This window comes from Aphidius gifuensis, linkage group LG3 (genome assembly GCF_014905175.1).
Source record: "Aphidius gifuensis isolate YNYX2018 linkage group LG3, ASM1490517v1, whole genome shotgun sequence".
NCBI lineage: Eukaryota > Metazoa > Arthropoda > Insecta > Hymenoptera > Braconidae > Aphidius > Aphidius gifuensis.
In genome coordinates, this window is record NC_057790.1 from 21786030 (window position 1) to 21808299 (window position 22270).

Here is a 22270-nt window from a genome sequence, read left to right on the forward strand (position 1 = left end):
GAGCTTCTAAAGCATCTTGATAACGATTATAACATGATATAAATTTTTCTTTAATAAGCTCACGATTATAACGAACAACTTCATCATTTTTAATATATAACAAAGTAGTTGGCCAATTATTTTTACACACGTAACATTTACAATTAAAATTATAATGCTTTTTTAAATAATTTTTTCGTTCATTTAAATTCATGACATCATAATAAACTCCATAATTTATAAATACTTGTTGATCTTTTTTAATTGGGTATAAATTTGTTAGACTCATTTCATCACCATGATAACGTTGGCATGTCATTGTATCACATGAATGATTAAAAAAACTAAAACTACTAATAATAATACGAAATAACTTATTACTATTATCATCAATCATCATACTATTGAGTCTTGATATTTCCAAATTAATATTTATCAATTTAACTAAAAATATAAAATCATCATTATTTGATAGCTCATCAAGACTAGATTTTTCTTGATAACCAATTAATGATGTTCTTGTAATAATAAGATACGCAATCATGATGCAGTAGCCATGATGATAACCCAGCAATAATTTATCTAAATTTTTTTTTCTACGTAGTAATGAATAAATAGATTTATAATTTGTTGATAAAAATTTGTCATTTGTAAATCCTCTTTTAGCTGGATCTGAAATTAAATAACATAATTTAAATACTACACAACTTGATATTTAATTTTTTTTTTTTTTACCTTCAACTTGATCATACTCGTGAATTTTTTGTTGTAAATATTCAGCTGTTATTTCTTTGTAAGCCTTGATTGTTAATCTTGCTGCCATAAATAAATTTTCATGTAAATTTAATATTCTCATTGGAAATATAATTTTACATTCAATTTCATGATAATCATTCCATGCTGTTTTACGACATACTGATGAACAATATATAACTTGATTACAGTCATCACATGGTATACCAGACCATGTTTGTTTACCACAATACCAACATAATTTATATATTTTATCTGGATGAACAACAAGTGCATATGGTTTATCACATGCTAATAATTGTCCAGGTTCAATATCACACGTTGCAACAACATGTCTACCATATTTTTTTGTATATTTTAATTTAACTAATGTTGATAATGCTGGTATATCATTTTGTTTATTATTAAAATCTGGCTTATAATATTTATAATCAATTTTATAAAATATCATTTCATTATATGTTGATGTTGTTTGTATTATATTTATTTTATGTAATAATTTATTTTGTTGATTAATATCTTTCATGTATTTAGCACAATGTTTAGCTTCTTCTAATACATCAAATATATATTTATTATTTGATTTATAATAGTCTTTTAATACAATTGCTTTGTGATAAAATAATTCTGTTTTTTTATATAATGGAAAATTATTTTTTAATGCACGTTCAATGTCATTTAGACTATCTGATAATAAACGTAAATTATATAAAGCAATACTACGTGCACCATAAGCAAGACCAAGTTCAGTTGAATTTGGTATTGAATTAACAATAGATATTGTTAATTTATCAATTGATTTTTCATAATTTGGTTTATCAGAATTTAAATATTTATAACCAGAGTTTAAATACTTTATTGATTTACTAATGCATTTGCCATTCATATCATTATCAAGTACATCTTGAGTATCTTTATAAAATTCTTTTATATTTTTTATTGACCTTTTTATTATATCAAAATTTATGTCTTTTTTAAATGGTAATTCTGGATTTTTAAATGCAACCAATCGACGTAATTCATTGTCCAAAAGTAATGAATCATAATTTTTAAATTCTTCTTCTTGATTATTATTTATTTTAGCTGTTGTTTTTTTTAATATTGATTTTAATGGTTTTGTATTTGATAATGGTGGTTTATTTTTTACATCAATTGATGATTTATTTATAGCAGATTTTTTATTTATTGGCTTTAATTTTTTTCTAGCTGCTTTTATCAATTCAATGCTATTTTTTCGTGTAATTATTGAACGAACATTATCAACTATTGAAGATTCATCATCTGATGAAGTTTGTCTTGGTACTTCAATTATCAATGGAACATCATAAATATTTTCTATATTAAAATTAATAAAGATAATTATTTTACTAACAATAATAATATTTAAATAATGTTATTTTTTTATTTTTACTGACCTTGTATTTCAATGTTACTAGCTGAAGATTCCATGACAATAATCAATAAATTTAAATTCGAAATACTCCAATGTCTATGAATATAATTAATAAAAAATTATTAAATTATATTTTATATATGCTAAATAATTTATTAGTTTATACTAACCTTTTTTATTTTATTTTTTTTCATTGTATCAGATAACAAACTGGTGTTGATGATTTTTTATGACTAATCCATCGATAAGCAAAGCAATATTTATTTTCCACGAATTTCGATGAAGTAAAAACAACTGGTAAATTTTTTTTACATGTATGACAAGTTGATCAAAGTTGATGAAGTTGTAGTCAATTATTTATTTATTAGTTAATTGATATATGATTATTTTTTAAACAATCAATATTAATTAAACTTGCCTACATTATCTACATGTATAACGCGTGGTGCATCTAGCGGTTTGTTGTTTTCGTTTTTTTGTAAACAACTACGTCACATTTTAGATTCAATTTATTCGAATTTTTTTATCATTTAGCAGCATCAGCTCAAGACGACGCTGTCAACGTTTTCTATTTACTATCTTGTCTAGTTGTCAAGGTAAAAAAGACAAAAGTATTTATTATAATATTAATTTATCCTGCCAATAATAATAGTAATCATCATCATTCAAGGTAATTATTTAATGTTTACTGATTTTTTATAAGGTTATGTCATTAATAATACATATTGTTGTTATTTTTATTTATCAGCATAATGGATATTATTAAATTTGATGCTACAGAAGAGCAAAAAGTTGAAGATGTTGTTGATGATATGGATGACCCAATGCTACCAGATTTGATAAATTCACTCAACAATGAGTGTTTAATTAAAATATTCATGAATCTTTCAATACTTGAAAGGCTTAAAATTGAAAAAGGTAAATATAAAAAATAAATAGCCATGAGATTAATTGTCAGTATTATATTTTGATGATAATTTTTTTATATTTGATTTCAGTATGTAAACGATGGGAATATTTAAGTCAATTAATTTGGTATGATGTTAAAGAACTTGATACCAAAAGATTGGCTGACATTGACAAAGATTATTTTATATGCCAAACAGATGTTGCATTGTTATTACAACATTGTGGTAATCACTTGATGAAATTGGTTCTTTCTCCAATTTGTGATTCAAAAATAATGTCATACATCACTGAGTACTGCTTGAATCTTATTCATCTTGAACTTGATTTAGCTCATATAAATGAGAGTGATTTTGTTGAAGCATTTTCATCACTGAAACGTTTGAATGTCATTAAAATATTGGAGCATAAATTTGAAACAAGAAATACATTTGGTAATCAACCAAAAATATTAAACAGTTTACCAGAAGAAATTATTGAAATTCATATATTATCAAGTGGCATTGCAATTCCTTTGTCAGTTCAATTTCTATCAGTAAGTTTTTAATTAAATTTCTTAATATAATTATAAAATTGTTATTGTTTAATTTGTTAATAATTAACAAATTTTGTTTACAGAGTCTTGAAAAATTTAATCGTCTAAGTTATCTTACACTTCGACATTTTGAACTTGATGAAATTACAATGCAAGAAATAAATCAAAAAAATACATTGGTTAATTTGGATCTAACTGGATGTAGTTTGAGAAATTCATTTGATATTTCTAATCTTCGAAGATTAGAAAGTTTAACATTAGAATGGGTTGCTGGTGTTGATACAGTTTTAACAGCCAGTATTGCAATCGGATGTGGGAATTTAAAATATCTCAACATGACAAATTGCTCAACTGTTACAGAGACTGCTCTTCAAGAAATAGCAAAGCTTGAAAATTTAGAAAAATTAATTATAAGCAATGTTTCAATGGCTCAAGATGACATGTTTGAACAATTTTTTCAACTAAAATATTTAGATTGTTTTGGTTGTTGTGACATAACTGATGTTGGCTTGAAAAAAGTTTTGGAAAAATGCTCAATGCTTGAGTATTTAGATGCTACTGAAACTGGTGCAACTATTGAAACTATTAAAACTGCTGCGACAATGACTAAATATCGTCAAAATGATATTATTTTGGAAATCACATTGAGCTCATCAGTTGTTGAAGAGTACAATTCATTAGAGACAATTGTAACATCAAACTATTTGAAAATTGTAACAAGCAAAGAAGGTAATATTGAACCAGGTGAATATGGAGAACCTGATAATGTTGGTGTCCAGAAAATCGACTGGTATCATGATGAAGACGATTTTGATGATTGCTGTGAAATTGATGACGATGGTTTCGAATTGTATTAACAAAATCATCAATATTATATTTCTTTAATGTACTTTTATATTTGTATAAGAAAATATTTCTTGTTTATATCATTATTTCTTTTTTTGCGTTAAAATAAAAATATTAATAGAAGAATAATAGAATAATGAAATACCTCTTTGCTCACTATGTTCTCCTAATACAACAAACTAATTTTTTTTATAACTACTGGACGAATTTTTAATTGAATTATTTCCTTGAAAAAAAAATAGAAATAATTTTTTTTTTAAATTTCTTTTCAAACAGGAATATAGAATGAGGCAAGAGGTATTTGATTTAATTTATGGATTAATTTATATTACTCATTTTAGAAACAACCTGATTTTCTAGTGACATCTGGTAAAATAATTCTGGTTACAAACGATCTTGCATGAATATCTTGCACAGTGGATAGCACCCTTTATTACTGTTGAACGCTTGGCTTTTTCAATAAAAAAAAAATATAGGAAAACGTCAATTTATTTTCCTGTTTACATATTTAATTCTATAGTAGTAAAAGAATATTGTTAATAAAAATAGTTTAAATAATAGTAAAACAATATTTAATTATTAAAATATTTATTAGTTCCATAAAGTAAGTTATATTTTTGATAAAAAAAAAATATATAGGTATATTTAAGGTTATGTTTTTTTATTATTAACTTTGTTTATTATTAATTTAGATAAACATAAACAATGGAGACAGATTATGATGAAGAACGTGGTGGTTGGGGTGATGATATTGGTCGAGGAGAAGACATCAGTGGTGAGGATGGTATGGACAATCCACAAGAGGTGTTAAATCAATGCCTAGAAAAATTTAATACTTCAGACTATATTATGGAGCCAGGAATATTTACTCAATTAAAACGGTACATAATAATTTAATAATAATAAAAAATCATCATTAACAATGTTAATATATAATGATTAATAATTAAAGGTATTTTCAAGCTGGTGGTAATCCTGAAACAGTAATTGAATTATTATCAAAAAATTATATGGCATGTGCACAAACAGCAAATTTATTAGCTGAATGGTTGATATTAGCTGGTGTTAAAGTAATTGATGTACAAGCAATGGTAGAAAATAATTTAAAAGACATGATATTAAAAACATTTGATCCAAAAAAAGCTGATAAAATATTTTCTGAAGAAGGTGAAACACCATCATGGTTAACTGAAATGATACAACATCCAACTTGGCGTTCATTAATATATCGTCTTGCTGAAGAATATCCAGATTGTTTAATGCTTAATTTTACAATAAAATTAATATCTGATGCTGGTTTTCAAGGTGAAATAACAAGTATATCAACAGCAGCACAACAAATTGAAGTATTTTCACGTGTATTAAAAACAGCAATTGGTGGATTTTTACAAAATACAGATAATTGGCAAACAAGTATTAAAGAATGTGCTAAAATGGTATGTCATGGACAACATACATATGTTTATAGTCAAGTTTTATTACAAATATTATCACAAGAACCAAAAGGTGGTTTTATGATGAAAAGATTATCACAAGAAATAACAAAATGTGCACAACAAAATCATCATGATGTAACACCAATAACAATGGCACTTAATGGTGCTGCTGGTAGTCCATCAGCATGTATTGCATTAGCATCAATGTTATCAAGAAATTCATTAAATCCAGCAGATATATCTGTATTATATAGACATTATTCATCAAATGAACCACCACCAATTGAACTTGTTAGAAATCCACAATTTTTAGATTTACTTGTTGATGCATTATTTAAACCAGGTGTTAAATTAAATCAAGAACATAAACCAAAATATATTTATTTATTGGCATATGCATCAAGTGTTTGTGAAATATTATTAAAAAAAAGTAATATTAGAAAACAAAATAAAGATGAATTACAAAAAACAATTGAAGCCATTGAAAAAGTACATAGTATATGTAATGTTAATAAAGGATCAACTGAACTTATTGCTGAATTAAATACAATATATCAATCAATAAGATATCCAGTTGTTGGTGTTGGTATAATACGTTGGGTTGAATGTACTGTTACTGAACCATCATATTTTAAATTAAGTACTGAACATTGTCCAGTACATTTAGCATTATTGGATGAAGTTGTAACGTGTCATCATTTATTACATCCAAAGGTATTACAATTATTTATACAGTTATTTGAAAGTAAACAAGATGAATTAGAAATTCTTGTACAGCTAGAAATGAAAAAAATGTTAATTGATAGAATGCTTAATTTATTGAGTCGTGGTTGTGTTGTACCAGTTGTTTCTTACATTAAACAATGCTGGCAACGTGGTGATACTGATATATCATTAATAAGATATTTTGTTACTGAAGTACTTGAAGCTATTTCACCACCTTATTCAACTGAATTTGTTCACTTATTTTTACCAATGGTAGAAAATGAGGAAATTACAGGAACAATGAAGGGTGACAGTGATAATGATCTTGTCTCTGAATTTATAAGTATGTTGAAATTATTTATTTTTATTTATTCATTTTGTTTATTAATATTTATTTTTTTTTAATTTTATTTTTAATATTTCTATGTTTCAGTTCATTGCAAGGCTCATTGTCCAGTAAGATGACCATCTAAGGGTCAATAAATTTTATGGGTAAAAATTATTTGACAAATTAATTGAAGAAAAAACAGCTCTTAATACTATAGTAACTGAATAATTTTAAGTAAAGAATTTATAATGTAAAAAACAAACAAAAATTACTTTTTTTAATTGAGTTATTAATGTCACTAAATTATTTATTTGTTTAATTGGTCGATTTTAATATTCATCAAATTTTGTATATTTGAAATTGAAAAAAACTAAATTTTAATTTTTTAACAATACAAATATTACTCCTCAATTTTTGTAAACAAAAAATAGATTTTAATTTTACATATAAAAAAAAATTTTATTAATTTTCGAAAGACCTATGATAGCTGTTGTTTTTATAATAGAAAATTTTCTTTATAAAATTATAATAATACTTAATAAAAAATTGTCATGTTTACAATTGTTAAAATTGATGAAAAAAAAATTAAATAAATGAATTTTTGAACAGTCATTGTGGCTTGCTTGATTATGTCAATATGAAAAATATTTTAGAAATTTTAAGCTTTAATTTGTATTTAATTTACCTAGTTTTGAAGACTTGATTTGTATCATGTTGCCTTAGTTATAAAAGTGAAAAAATGTTTATTATTTTAATATTCACATTCAGTAATTATTACTATTTAAAAAAATATATATATTTATTATAAATAGTAATCAAACTTCTTGAAAATTATGACAAGGATTCTTCCTATGTTCAGCAAGTTCAAATTGCCATTTAAACTTTGTCCCACAATAAAGACATGGATAACGAATTGGTCCTCTTGGATTTCCTGAAATCATAAAAACAAAAAAAAAAAAATCATATCTTATACATTTTCTGATCTATTAATTTTTTTAGTCGTTTTTATTTATATATATATAATTATTTTAGATAATTATTTTCATTTTTAAGCGTTTTACATTATTAAACAATTAACTAAATTTTATAAAACAAAATGTTATTTTTCTAATTAAATTTTTTTTTTTTTACATTATAAATTTTGATTTCATTAAATGATTTTTATTTAATCTATACATATATTAAATTTTAAACATATTTAATTATTTTTTTTCATGAACAGCCATGTGTTTTGTTAATAAAAAATTATACGTAAATTTTTTATGACAAATTTTACATGATGCTGTTTTTTCTGGATTGTCACAGGCATAACGCCAATGCCGTAGAAGACTATCTCGTCTGAAATTTGAAAAGAAAAACAAATAACAATATTAATTTAAATAATTAATATTAATTTTTTTAAATTATTATTATTAATTATTGTCTAACCTTATATAACTTTTTTGGCATTTATCACAAGCAAATGGATTTTTTTTCGAATTAATAACATCTGGATTATTTTTTAAAAATTTTTGATATTCATCACATTTCCATTGATGTCTTTTTAAACTATCAAGTCTTGCATAATTTCTTTCACAACCAATACAATTAATTTGTCCATCATTTTTATTTTTTTTTTGATTTTCACATTTTATTAATATCGAATTTTCATAATTATTTTCTTCAGTCCAAGATGATGATTCACCATCACCTTCATAAAGGTTTTTAAAATCAACTGGACTTTCTGAAATAAAAACAAAATTAAAAATTAAATTACAAGCTTTATTAATATATCTTTATTTTATTTTAATTTTAATAAAATAAAATAACAAACGTGGTTATTTAACAAACATGCTCCAATATTTTTTTTCCATGCCAAATATTAATTTATTAATAACATGTAATTAATAATTAACCAAGCAAATAAACAAAACAAATTCACTTTTAATTTTTTTTTTTTTATTAACGCAAACAAAATTGTCTTAAAATTAATTAATATTTCAACTTTTAATTAATTTTATTGTACACTATTATAGTTAAAAAACCAAATCAAACTTGTAAATTAATTTCATACTTTATCATTATTAAATAATGACTTTTTTCATTGTTACTTTTGCGAAAAATTTTTTTTTTTTTTTTTTCTAAAATTATAAAACCAAGTAAAATATAAATATGAAATAAAATTTTTTATCAGTTTGTGATATATAATAGTGCTTTAAAAAAAAATTGAAAAAAAAAAAAAAAAAAATTTATGTATTCCATTTTTCTTTGTGTATAGCCATGAGATGTTTGATCAAACTATTACGACTTGAAAATAGTCCATGACAATAAATACATATTCCAGTATTTGTTTGTAAAATTGAAAAAGGACAATAAAATTTTTCATGACGTTTCATATTATGAAAATTAGTAAAACTCTTTTGACATTGTCCACAAACATTTGATTTATCACTATTTGGTGTTGAACGTTTTCTCTTTAATTTTTTATTTTGTATTATTTCTAAGCCAACATAATGCTTCTGTTTTTGTACTTCATCTGGATCATCTTCAAGTTCGAGGGTAAAATTTTCATCATCAGTTTCTTCATCATCATCAGTGTTCACATCTGACGAACAAAGTTCGTATAAATCATTTTCTTCAAATGGAATTGAACCTAACAAAACAGATAAATATTTTTTTTGTTTCAATCATTAGTAATATTAAATAATAATTAATTATAAATAAATAAAAACTAAAAAAAATAAATAAAAATTCATGCTTTTTAAAGAGAGACTAAAAAATAAGTAGAAAGATAATTAAGTAGAAAAAAAAGTGTAACATAAAAACATTGATATGAAAAGCAAAAGAAAAATTTAATGTTATGATGATCATTGATGTATTAATTAACACATAAATATAACGTAAATTTTATTAATAAAAATAAGAAAAAAAAAAAAAAAAAGATATACATATAATAATTTTACTTTAAAATTAATTTTATTTTTAATACAATATTAAATATATTTATTTGAACAAGTAATTGTATGACGTTTCTTAATATCAAGACGATGAAATTTTTTATAACAAAATTGACATTGATATTTAGCTTTAGCCTTTTCACATTGTGTCGTTTTATGTCTACTCAAACTCGATTGATGTAAATACTTTTTATGACACTCTGAACATTTATATATTTTTCTATTTTTCCATAATTTTTTTCTATCATTACTGTACTGATATCCTCCAACGAATTCTGAAAAATAAAAAATTTTTTTTGTTAGTTTAATGAAATAAAATTTATAGTAATTATTTAACATTAACATTAATTTAATTTGAAATAAAATTATTGCTTTTTTTTGTAATAAATTTAAATGATTTTATTGTCAATGAATTATTTAGTTACACAAAAAATTTATATTACAAAAAAATAATATAAAATAAGAAAAAAGAAAAGAAGAAAATTATTGTTTTTTTTTTTTGTTTAACAATTATTTGTTTCGAAAAAATGATAAAGAAAAAAAAAAACTTTGACCAATCAATGGTTTTTTAATGGAAAAAATAAATTCATTGAGAAAGCTGATAGTTTATGTTGAAATTGATTTGATAAATCACAATGTTTGTCGTTTACGTTGACAACTATCAATATGAGCAGTTAAGACAAATTTATGGCGAAATTGTCTGTCACACAATGGACATGCATAATGAGGTAAAACTTGACATTCAAGACGTGAATGACGACTTAAACTTGTAAAATTTTTATATGTTTTTCCACAATCACTACAAACAAATCTTCCATGATGACTTATTATTGGATCCATTTCAATTCTTTTAACTGGTTTTTTACGTGATATTGATAGCAGCTTTGGTGGTCCTGTACGTTTTTTAATCCATCCTGTAATTTAAAAAGAAGAAAACAAAAAAAAATAAAATAAAATATCTACGGGGTTTATATATTATACTAAAATGATTAATTTGTTTCTTTTTTTTTTCAATTATCGTTGTATATTTAACCAAAACATGCTGGTTCAATGTAAACGTTTGTAAATTTTTTTTAATTTGAGAAAAAAGTATAGTGATAGAAAAAAAAAAAATCCCAAAAGTCATGACAAAAGATTAATTTCATTCAAGAGTAATGCAAATTGCCAAAAAATGTTTTTTTTTTTTAAATCATAAAAATTATCTTAAAATTTAAACGCTAAAAAAAGTATTAAAATAATTTTTATTGTTTTTTTCACCCCAGCATTGTTTCTCTTGCAAACAATGATGTTAAAAATTATTTTCTTCAAATTGAATTGACCTGAAAAAAGAAATATTAAATAATAAAATATTAAAACAAAATATTATAAAGCAACAATTTATTTATTTATTTTTAATATTATATTTTATAATATTGTTTAAGTAAAATTATAAAACCAATCTTTACTGTCTTTATTTGTCATTAAATTAATTTGTATTTGATCAAATTTATGAACAGTACGTAAATGTTTTCCAAGATGATGTTTTTGTTGAAATTTTTTACCACATAATTCACACTGATGTTGTTTTTCTTTACCACAAAATCTCGTATGATTCCACATTGTTTTTTTATGATTAAATATTTTTCCACATTGACGACATGGATATACATCTGTTGCAATTAAACCTGAAAAATAAAAATTAAAAATTTATTATCCAAGTATACAATAAAATCGAAAACGAAAAATGAATAATTTCTAAATTTTTACATCAACAATTATAAAATAATAATAAATAAACTATCATGCAATATAAATAAATAAAAAATGAATAACACAATTCAATTTTTTATATTATATTTTATAAAATTTCATTATTTTTTTTTTTTACATAAAACTCAACGTCTAAAGTGTATTGCTGCTTGATGATTTTGTAGATGATGCTTATGTCGAAATGCTTTGTCACAATTATTAATGCAACACTTGTAACGTGGTGGTATACCACCACATGATACTTTTTTATGTAGACTCAATGATTGTGCCCATTTATATGTCTTCCCACATTCACAAATGAAAGCTGGATTTTTGAATTTTCCTCTGGTAACTAAAATAAAGAATTAAAAAAAAAAAAATAAAACAAATATATATTTTTGATTATAAATTTTTAAAAATAATATAATTAATGTCAGTTAATGCAAAAGCAATTCATAAAAAAAAAAAAGGGTTAAAGTATTTGGCAGACAGAAAATTATAAAAAAAACAAAAACTTAATGTAAAAACAAAAATTAGAAAAACAATGTATACAGAAGAAATAAACAACAGGATATTTAGTTTTTTCTTTAATCATTTTGATTATGGAATGTTTTCTTTGTTTTGAAAAATTTATTTAATAATTAATATACATTTTTTCAATGAATAATAATTTTTATACACCATGAAAAATCATAAGATGTTCACGTAATCTGGAAAATCTACGAAATTGTTGATGACAAAGTGAACATGTAAATTGTGGTGCTTTACCACATCCTTCACGTTTATGTCTCACTAATGATGGCATCCATTTGTACTCTTTTCCACAATCATCACATCGATATACTCCACAATAACGTTTATGATAATCTTTTGGCTTTCTCCTCATATATCCTGAAAAAAAAAAAAATATACTCGTCATTTTTAATCATTATTAATATTACTATTAAATTTATAAATTTCCCCCCTTTAATCCATCTTATAAATATGTTAATAAATTATAAACTAGCTGTACAATTTTTACCTTGAAAAAAAAAAAAATTAATTAATATTTGTAATTAAAAAATAAATTAGATTTACATTTATTTTAAATTTTATTTTTGAACACATTAATCATCACTTAATTACATTAATTTTGTTTAATTTTTTTTTTAGAAAAAATAATTAATATATTCGAAATTTTTTCATAACAATTATCTTTAAAATTTTCTTTTATAAATTTAAAATTTTTTTTTTATTGTCCTCATGTGATGTGACAGTTCTTTTTCAAATATCTGTGATGAATAAAATTTATCAAACACCAATATTAATTTGTTAAATAAAAAATAAAAAAAAAAGGATTAGTATAATAATAAATTCCTGATATAAAATATTAATAAAATAAAATTTAAAATCAAATATAATTATTGTTTAAATTTTGCCATCGATGGAAATAAATTGTTTAACAATATTATTAGTATTTATTGTGTGATGTTATAATGGTGACATTGGTTCACATTTTGGTTCAAGAAGTTCATCCTTTGGTTGTCTAAATGATGAACTTTTTTTATGGCTAACATTTAAATGATTATTTAATACCCATTGATAGGTAAATAAATTACCACATATAGGACACTGATAACCTTCTGGTGGACCACTACTTCTTTTTTTATATGGACCACGTTTTTTTTTTTTTTCTTTTGGTAGACAAGTTATTTCAACAATTGTCGATTTAGGTTTTTTAGTTTTTTTTTTACCACCACGACGTTTATATCTACGTTTTATTGGTTTTTCTTGAATATTCCATAATGTTGAAACATTAAATTCAAGACATTCAGTGCATTGGCACGGTTCCTCTTTGATTTGAAGAAACCCATCGTCTTCGTCTAAAACAGGAATTTTTTTTTACATTAGTTTATTATATTTTTATCTTAATAAAACAAAATAAAATCATAAATAAAATAAAAAATAATAATAATCTCTTATTAACCATCTTATTATGAATATGTCTTTTTTTTTTGTATTCTTTTTAGTAACTTGGCACATGGATTAAATGATACATAAAAAAGCAGACAAATAGAAATTAAAACAACCCACTGATAATAATAAAAAATAATAATAATTTATAATTCATTAGGTACTCTGAAACAAAAAAAAAAAAATATAAATAATATAAATTAATTTTATCTTTTTTTAAATATAAAAATTTAACGATGATAATCTTAAAAATTTTTCTTTTAAAATTCAATTAATATTATATTTATTAAATTGTACAAAAACTAAAATTACAATAACTAATTTAAGCTCGTTCAAATGGAAATAATTATTTTCCATAATTATTATGCTCTAACAATTTCGATAAAAAGGCCACGAATAATTTTCTAATTACTATTTGTTTTTGAATTTGTTTTTTTTCTTTTTACTAGTATATTCACATGAATCTATATTATTTCATTTTTTTTTATTTTCTAATCATAGAATGTACCCATGAACAGTCCAGACATGTCGTTGATAATTTGAGCGTTGTTTGAATGCCTTTTGACAAAATGGACAAATCCATTGTGGTGCCTTTCCTATGAAAAACAAAAATAGAAAAAAAAAAAAAACAACAAAATATGAATATATTAAATTTAAATTAATATAAAAAATTATTTTTTAATTAATAATTAATAAAACATACCACATTCTTCACGTAGATGTCGATTCAAAGTTGATCTGAAGTTTTAATTTATTTTTTCCCATCATGATTATGAAAAAGACATAGAAAAAAAAAATTGAAACAAAAAGAAAAATAAAGTTATAAACAATTTATCTCATAGAAAATTAATTAATACATTAGAAAAAAAAAATAAATAAAATAATTTACCGATTTCTGTAACTTCTAGTACACTTGTAACATGGATATGGCTTGATTCCTGGACCAATTGGTGTTATTGTAACAGTATCTGTAATCATAAGCAAAAGACCTCGGGTTATGGTCTATTTTTTTTTTATTCAACACATGCCTAATTAAACATATACTCAAACTTTTGATATTTATTTGTTCACAGACATGCTACATCAAATTCTTGGAGGGAAGGGTGAAGACAATTCTTAATCAATCTTCAGGGGTCGTAAAAATTCTTCATGTTGGTTTTTTTTATCGAAAAAAAAAATTATCATAAATATTCATCGAAAAAAAAAAAATAATAATAATCCAATTAAAAAAGTATAATTTTTAATTTTTAACAAATAACATTTTTTTTTTTTTTATTGTTAATTTTATTATTTTCTAGTATACTTAATTAAAAAAAAAAAAAAAATATAATTAAATTATGGCGCATTTTAATTATACATAGTAAAAAAAAAAGAAAAAAAAAATTTTAATTTTCTAAATAACAATTATATATAGAAGCATAATATTATTAAATTTTGTTTCAACAATTTCTTTTTTTTTGTTTTTTTAAATCTAACAAATTAACTAATTTTGTTTTTTAAATTTTTTTTTTTTTCCCTGTAAAATTGTTTATTTATATTTAATCGAAATTTCTTCATTGATGAATATAATGATCTTCATATTTGTTGTGCAAATAGATGACCATGAATCGTTGCATTGTGTCGTTGAAAATTAGCCTTTTGTTTGAATCCTTTTTCACAAATAATACAGACATGACGAGCTGGTAGACCACACTCCACATTAATATGCCTTGCCAATGCACCTTTTGAACGATATGATCTATTGCATTTTGAGCATGGATATGGTTTTGGTTGATTCATAACACGACCATGATGTAAACGACTCAATTGATTACGTTCATCAGCATGACTTCCTGAAACCACGAGACAAAATAGCCTCGATTACCCACCGTAACATCCAAATATTATCTTCATGATGTTATTACATTTAATTTTTTTTCTTTTTAACCTTTATAAGTATTATTATTTATTACTATTAATATTATCCATATTGTTTTTTCAATGAATTTAATATTAACAAAAAAAATTAAATGATAAAAAACACATAAAGGACTAGACACAATAATCTTCAAGTTAATCTTCCATGCGGATACAGCGTGGACAGGGTCTAATGACAATGACACAAAAAAAAAACATTTAAACCATGATTATGATGATGATGATTATGATATACTTAATACTAATTATTAATTACATATAGATATAATATAAAAAAAGAAAATAAAAAAAAAAATGAAATAATTTTTTTATTTATTCATAAGTTTTTCGTGATTTTATTATTTTTTTTTTTTAAATCAACGAAAAAAAGGCAACAATTGAAAAAGTCTTTGTTTTTTTTTTTTTTTTTAAATTACAATATAAACTATTGATTTTGCATTATTATCATTAATTGCAAAAATAAGTTTAATTGTCAAATTAGAAAAATTTCGAAACAACAAGAAAAATGAAAAAAAATAACAATTTTAATTATTTTTTTTCTTTGTCTTTTAAGATTTTTTTTTTGTTTTTTGTTGTTGTTATTAGATACTTATATAGTTTTGTTTTTTTTTCTCACTAATTTTAATAGTGATTTAGGCAAGTAAAAAAGTCTTTTTAATTTTAAGCTTCTTTACAATCTATAACCGTGAACGTTGACATTGTGTCGTTGAAAATTTGATTTTTGCTTGAAGCCTTTTCTGCAAGGTAGACAATGATATTTTGGAGCTTTTCCACATTCATAAACCTGTAATTATTTAAATTGAATTTTTAGAAAAAAATTTATATTTACATTGAAAATTTATTATTGATATTTAATTTTATTTACCTGGTGACGTCGAAGTGTATCACGTCTTTTCATTAAAGAAAACATAAAAAACATGAAAAAAAAAATATAAAATAAATTATAAATATAATAAAATGATGATTTTTTTGATTGTTTATATTTATGGTTTTATTAAATTTACCTTGAATATGATTTTCCACATGTTTGGCAGGTAAATGGACGCCACATCGGTTTATTACGTCCACCACTTGGTTTAACATCAATACTATTGTCACCATCTGAAACCATAATGTCAAACAATATTAGAAATAATTACAATAAACTAATTTTCACTTTGGTTGTTTTTTTTTTTTTTATAAAATAATAATAAAAATAATAAAAAATTAAAAGATATCTTTTTTTTTATAAATCGAAATTTTTTAAAATAAAAAAATACCGAAATTAGTAAATCATTAACAGTTGAATGATAAAAAAATAGGAAAAATATGAAAAAAAAAAAAAAGAAGTAGAGATTTAAAATAAAAGATATAAACATAAAATAAAAATTTAAAAAATTTGTCGATAATTTGATTATATATATTTAAATATCCCAAACAAAAAAAATATCCTGTATTTGAAAAAAAAAATTAAATATTTTTATATAAATGTTAATACAAAATAATGTTATTAAAAATATATTTTATCTATGTTTAATATCATTATTTGAAACATCAAATTAATATAAAAATATTTAAAATTAAAAGATTAATTTACAATATGTATTTGTTAGTATAAAAATAATGAATATAAATAAATATTAAATTTGTTTTTAAATATTTATTTATTTTTATACTGCGAAATTTTTATCAGGATATTTTTATTTGAAATATTTATACGTGATTTATTAAACATAAAGAAGGTAAATTACCTTCGAACGGAATTCATCAGTCGAAACTTTTTCTATCGGTCGAAATCATTTCCATTAAAATCAATTGTCATTAATTAAAATTTAAATTAAAGAGAAAAATGATTTCTTCAAAATGTACGACAACATAACTTTTTTTTTTATAAATAATTTCAAATGCAATTTAAAATTATTATTATTATAGTAAAAATAATAAACGCTTATTTTAATAATTAAAATTAAATTCAAAAATTTTCATTCGCATTAACGTGTATACCGCAAAAAATTAGTAAATATTTTGTAAATTAGTTTATGTAAAATGATAATTATTGCGATTAATATTGTTATAATTTTATTTTAATGAAATGATAAAATGATTTTTTAATCTTCAGTGTTGTTTTAATCAATTTTATTCTTCAAAGTTGTTTCTGGATGATATTTATTTAAATCTTCATTTGATGAGTTGACAAAACGTTTCATATGTTAACTAGAAAAAACACCTTTCAACATTTTATTTTCTCCTGGAAAAGTAATTTAAATATTAACTCAAAAGAAAAATATTAGTAATGATTTTTAGCTGTTGTATAAATACTGTAAAATAAAAATAATTATTAGTCAATTGATTTATTAAAGTATAAATTATATTTTTTAATAAATCCCTTTTCGAAATTTTTTCTATCTCATGATACTTCTTCTATTATTTTTTTTCCATATATTTCTTCGGTTCAATTGAATTCCATCGATGCTCTGAAAAAAAAATCCACACAATATTAGAAAAATTATAAAGGAAAATAGTTAATAAAATTTTTAAAGACTTTTATTTAATCTAAAAAAAAATAAAAAACTCTTTTTTTTTCATTTAATTTATAACAATTATTATTATTTTTTTTTTTTATGAACACAATTTAAATGTCTAGTAAGATGTCCAGGTCTTTTAAATTGAAATCCACAATACTGACATGTATATTTTCTTGATACCTCACATTCACGTCGTATATGAGATAATAAACTTTGTCTTATATCATAAAATTTACCACATTTTTGACAATGATAATTTCCTCGACTAATAACTGATGTTATTTGTGGTAATTGTTGTTCTAATTGTTGATATGATATTGACGGTTGACTATCATTATAATATTGTTGATCTGAAATTTTAAAAATATCATCAATTAATTACAGCTCATCATCAACAATAAAATTACAATTAATATATTTTTTTTGTTAAAATTAATTAATGCATGCTTCTATGATTAATAATAATCAATAAAAATTTGCAAAATAAAATACAAATAGAATTAATTTTTCAAAAACATTATAATGTATTCAAAGAATTGTTTTTTGTTTTTTCGTGTTTAAATGTCAATCCTTTGAATGATCTGTTTGAAAAATAACATTTATTCTTACATTTCGAATAATATATTTTTAACAATAATCAAATATTTTTCATCAGTATGGTTCATACAAAAAAAAAAGTTATACAAAGGGTTTTATGTTGAAATATCATTGCTATTATCTGTTGACAAATCAAGGCATTAATTTCGATAGAAAAAAAAATAATTTCGTTGATTAGAAAAACAATAGAAAAATAAATAATTTATGAATATGTTCGTCGAGTTCGTAAACACCATTTTGACTTGACATGATTTGTCCAATTTTGTAAACTACGTGTTTGAAATTTACAATTAGTACATTTATAATTTTCACCACATTCATCACGTTGATGACAAATAAATGAAAATCCATATTTAAAACGTCTTCCGCAGGCACAAACCAAACGACCTGAAACAAAAAAAAAATTTCATTAGTCAGATTATATTACAACAAATAAATTACACAATAAATCATAAAAAAATATCAGATAAAAGAAAAAAATAAGATGACAAATTATTCATAGATCATTATTAATTAGAAATATTTAAAATTATTATAAATAAAATTATAAACAATTTTACATGCGTGCTAATTAAATTAAATTATTTATTATTTTTTCTATCGTTTCTTTTTTTATTTTTTCATTACAAATAACATTTGTAAATCATGCACAGTATGATGAACTTTTAATTATCCAAAATTAATTAATAATAATCATTATTTATTGGATTTTTTTTATTTTGTTGATCATTCATGTGCGATAAACAATTTATTTTTTTTTTCGATTTGCATTTCTACAATTATTATTACTATTTATTAGTAATTCTCGAATATATTTCTATTAGAACTCACTAGTCTAATCATCATCAAAATTTTACTGACATAACTTTTTTTTTTTTCAATATTATGAACTTTTACATGCTAATTATTATCGCAATCATTAATAGTCTAATTTTTTATGTTTGTTTTTTATATAACCATTATTTTTTTGTTTTTTTTTTTTTAATTTTATTATTTTTTTTTGTTCTATTATATATTGATTATTCTATAAATATATATGCACAATTTTTTATATATGTGATTAATATATATATATTTTTTTTTTATGTTTTTAATTCTCACAATGTTGGCAATGAATTATTATTTTTTTTTATTTTCATATAGGCATTTTGTGTTAGGTTTAAAACACATTTAATTATTGCATAAATGTTTCAATCTATTTCAAACATTTCAACTATATTGGCACGACGAAAAAAAAATAATAATCAATTAATTTCATACAAATTTAACGAACAATTTTTACGTTTAATTTTATCTGTATGTTTTGCAATAGAAAAAAAAATTTATTCAGTCTTTGCCTTGCAGAGTTTATTATCATTTTTGTCAGTATTTTTTTTGATTTTATTTGCCACAATATTATTATTGCAAAATTACATAAATATTTTATTAATTTTTTGTTGGTTCATTGGAAGACACTGTTAGACACTTTGCATCGAAATAAAAATCGTTAGTTGACATAATAATTTTTGCAATGGTCTTTGTGTAAAAGTTGTCGTTATTTTTTTTTGTTTTTTTGGCACAGAAAAGTTTATCAAGTTGGCAATTTAAAATATCACACAAAGCAAGTTAAAGATTTCGAAAAAATTCGATGAAATTTTTATAATTAAAAATATAACAGTCATGTTAATTATTATATTTGAATAATAGAAGTTAAAATTAACATTAATATAATTATTTTGAGTAATAGATTCTCAAGATTATATAATATGAGAAGAAAGATATTATTTCTTAAAAACTACAGATGAAGGATAAATTATTAATATTATTATTATGTTTTTTCTTTGTTCATTTTAAGCTTTGACTAATTTTTTTTTTATCTGACATATACAGCCACAGATTATATGTTATATTAGTGTCTAATAATATAATTTATTTTGACCAGTGACTATTTGTTACTACAGAAAAACTATGACTAGAAAAAAACATTTTTTTTTCTTTTTTTTTCTTTGTAAATAGCTTATAGTATTATTTCAAGATGAAACTCTTTTTAAACAGTTAAAAATATTTGGAAGAATTTTAAATCGAAGCTAGTACATATTTCGAAATTCAATTATTTCTAAGACAAGATTACGTATGTTTTTTCTTTTTACTAGTTGGCACTATTAACCAATTGGGCATTTCAATGACTAGACTCACAATGAGAATTTTTGCATTATTATTTCAACAACAATTATAATTATTTATATTCATTTTTTTTCTATCTCGAATTATTGAAAATAAGAGCACTAGCCAGTTAACTATTGGAAGAGGTTTTAACTTATTATTGAAATGTTTAAATAATAAAATTATTATTTTCATTTTATTCAAAGAAATTACTCGTTATTTATTTTTTTTCTTTGGCTATATTCAGATGTATTTCTTTAAAAATATTCATCAGCCTATTATCGAAAAAAAAAAAACCTTTAAATTATTTTTTATTATCTCATTTTTTATAATTTGTATAAAAATAATTTGGCATTTATTTGGATTAATTTTAAATCAATAATTTAACCACAAATTAAAAAAAAAAAAATGCCATTATTTTAAATGATAAATAAAATTAAATAAAAAATAAAAATATTGTCATGGATTTGAATTGAATCGTAGAAAAAAAATCGATTCAATATCATGTCTAATTTGGCATCATAAAGTAAAATTAATAAAAGAAAAAAGAAAAAAAAAATATTAAATTTTTCAATTGGCACATTGTTATAATAATTCCCAAATAAAATTTAAAAAAAAAATTATTTTTTAAAAATAATAGTAATCAAATAAAATGATTAATCAATGAGCGTGATTAAAAAATTCACGTTCGTTGATTAAGAGTTGAATTTGGTTGTTGTTTTGTCATAACATGACGATGATTAATATGTGCTTTAAGATTTCTTTCATATTTTGAACTAAATGAACACTGTGAACAATTAAATGATGGTAATTTACCACATTCATAAAGTATATGACGACGTAATATATAAGCATTTTTATATGATTTACCACAACGTGAACAATCATGACGTTTTTCATGTGTTGATATTGTTAATTGTCGATTATTATTACGATTATTATGACGTGTTGGACAATGAAGACGTGCACGTCGTTGTGGTGTCAATGGTTCTGGTACAATATCTTCATTATTATTGTTGATGTTGTTGTTAATATTATTGTAATTACGACGACGATTTGTTTCACCAGTCCATCCAATTCTCGCAAAGAAACCTGTAAATTTAAATAAAAATTCACACAAATTGCGTTAGTATTAATTCAAATAATTTTTGTTTTTTAATATTTTTATATTAATACTACAATCGAACATTTACACGAGTATTGTTCTGAATATTAATTATATTTTTTATATTGAGATTTTCGGCTCTAGCCATGCCAAACAATCAAGTCTCAAGCTACAACAACTAGCAAAACTGGGCAATGATTTTTTTTTTTTTTTATTGGATGCTATAGGATAATGCAGGATAATTATGATAATGATGATGATGATTATTATTACTATTGTTATCATGATTTTGTGTATTGTTTTTTTTTTTGTGAAACTCTTCTTTTTTTATTTGTTGATTATCTTACATTTTTTGATCCTCTTGGTTGGGTGATCCCTGGGTACCTGAAACTCAAAAACAAATAATGTTAGTAATGAATTTTTATTTTAATTTCCTTGTTCGAAAAAACATTGAATTTATTTTCTCAGTGATGATTTTCGTTTTGTTTATTTGGCTCTTCTTGATCT

The 22270-nt window shown here is 22.2% G+C and overlaps 4 protein-coding genes across 13 annotated transcripts in view; 2 read left to right on the forward strand and 2 right to left on the reverse strand.

Annotated features, from left to right (window-relative positions):
- The first annotated feature begins 2661 nt into the window (after positions 1-2661).
- Positions 2662-4538, forward strand: LOC122852805. Its single transcript, XM_044152870.1, has 4 exons — positions 2662-2795; positions 2874-3043; positions 3124-3566; positions 3650-4538. The coding sequence occupies exons 2-4, from the start codon at positions 2878-2880 to the stop codon at positions 4421-4423; spliced, it is 1383 nt and encodes a 460-aa protein (XP_044008805.1). The 5' UTR covers positions 2662-2795; positions 2874-2877; the 3' UTR covers positions 4424-4538.
- Positions 4539-4825: 287 nt separating this feature from the next.
- On the forward strand, positions 4826-7700 carry LOC122852796 (negative elongation factor D). Its single transcript, XM_044152806.1, has 4 exons — positions 4826-5016; positions 5105-5293; positions 5365-6896; positions 6987-7700. The coding sequence occupies exons 2-4, from the start codon at positions 5118-5120 to the stop codon at positions 7016-7018; spliced, it is 1740 nt and encodes a 579-aa protein (XP_044008741.1). The 5' UTR covers positions 4826-5016; positions 5105-5117; the 3' UTR covers positions 7019-7700.
- On the reverse strand, positions 7697-14737 carry LOC122851049 (zinc finger protein 91-like). The gene is made up of 12 exons (XM_044150099.1): positions 14543-14737; positions 14388-14466; positions 14202-14236; positions 14007-14094; positions 13144-13407; positions 12227-12436; positions 11697-11897; positions 11263-11481; positions 10468-10731; positions 9277-9513; positions 8566-8604; positions 7697-7812 (listed from the first exon to the last, which is right to left on the reverse strand). Exons 4-12 carry the CDS (start codon positions 14023-14025, stop codon positions 7697-7699), a joined length of 1569 nt encoding a protein of 522 aa, XP_044006034.1. The 5' UTR covers positions 14026-14094; positions 14202-14236; positions 14388-14466; positions 14543-14737.
- LOC122852798 (longitudinals lacking protein, isoforms A/B/D/L) overlaps positions 14727-22270 on the reverse strand; it is a 66712-nt gene continuing 59168 nt past the window's right edge. For 2 of the 10 annotated variants that reach the window (XM_044152817.1, XM_044152819.1), the window contains exon 7: positions 19368-21750. In XM_044152817.1, coding sequence (XP_044008752.1) covers positions 21341-21750 — 410 coding nt within the window. In that variant the 3' untranslated portion in view covers positions 19368-21340. Of the gene's footprint in view, positions 16200-16280; positions 16306-16419; positions 16517-17803; positions 17869-17985; positions 18270-18813; positions 18904-19367; positions 21751-22270 lie in introns of those variants that run through there. The other 8 variants (XM_044152854.1, XM_044152846.1, XM_044152813.1 and 5 more) reach the window with 8 other exon arrangements.

Bases quoted from the DNA above. Each gene is read 5' to 3' on its own strand.
- LOC122851049 (XM_044150099.1), bottom strand. The intron at 9,514-10,467 runs GTAAACGACAAA...CTGTTTTGTTAG, and splicing joins TCATATTGATAGTTGTCAAC to GTTCAATTCCATTTGAAGAA. The intron at 8,605-9,276 runs GTTTTACTAATT...TTTTTATTTCAG, and splicing joins TTGTGGACAATGTCAAAAGA to AAAGTCCAGTTGATTTTAAA.
- LOC122852805 (XM_044152870.1), top strand. From the start codon at position 2,878: ATGGATATTATTAAATTTGATGCTACAGAAGAGCAAAAAGTTGAAGAT. The intron at 3,044-3,123 runs GTAAATATAAAA...ATTTGATTTCAG, and splicing joins AAGGCTTAAAATTGAAAAAG to TATGTAAACGATGGGAATAT. The intron at 3,567-3,649 runs GTAAGTTTTTAA...TTTTGTTTACAG, and splicing joins TGTCAGTTCAATTTCTATCA to AGTCTTGAAAAATTTAATCG.
- LOC122852796 (XM_044152806.1), top strand. From the start codon at position 5,118: ATGGAGACAGATTATGATGAAGAACGTGGTGGTTGGGGTGATGATATT. The intron at 5,294-5,364 runs GTACATAATAAT...TAATAATTAAAG, and splicing joins ATATTTACTCAATTAAAACG to GTATTTTCAAGCTGGTGGTA. The intron at 6,897-6,986 runs GTATGTTGAAAT...TCTATGTTTCAG, and splicing joins TCTTGTCTCTGAATTTATAA to TTCATTGCAAGGCTCATTGT.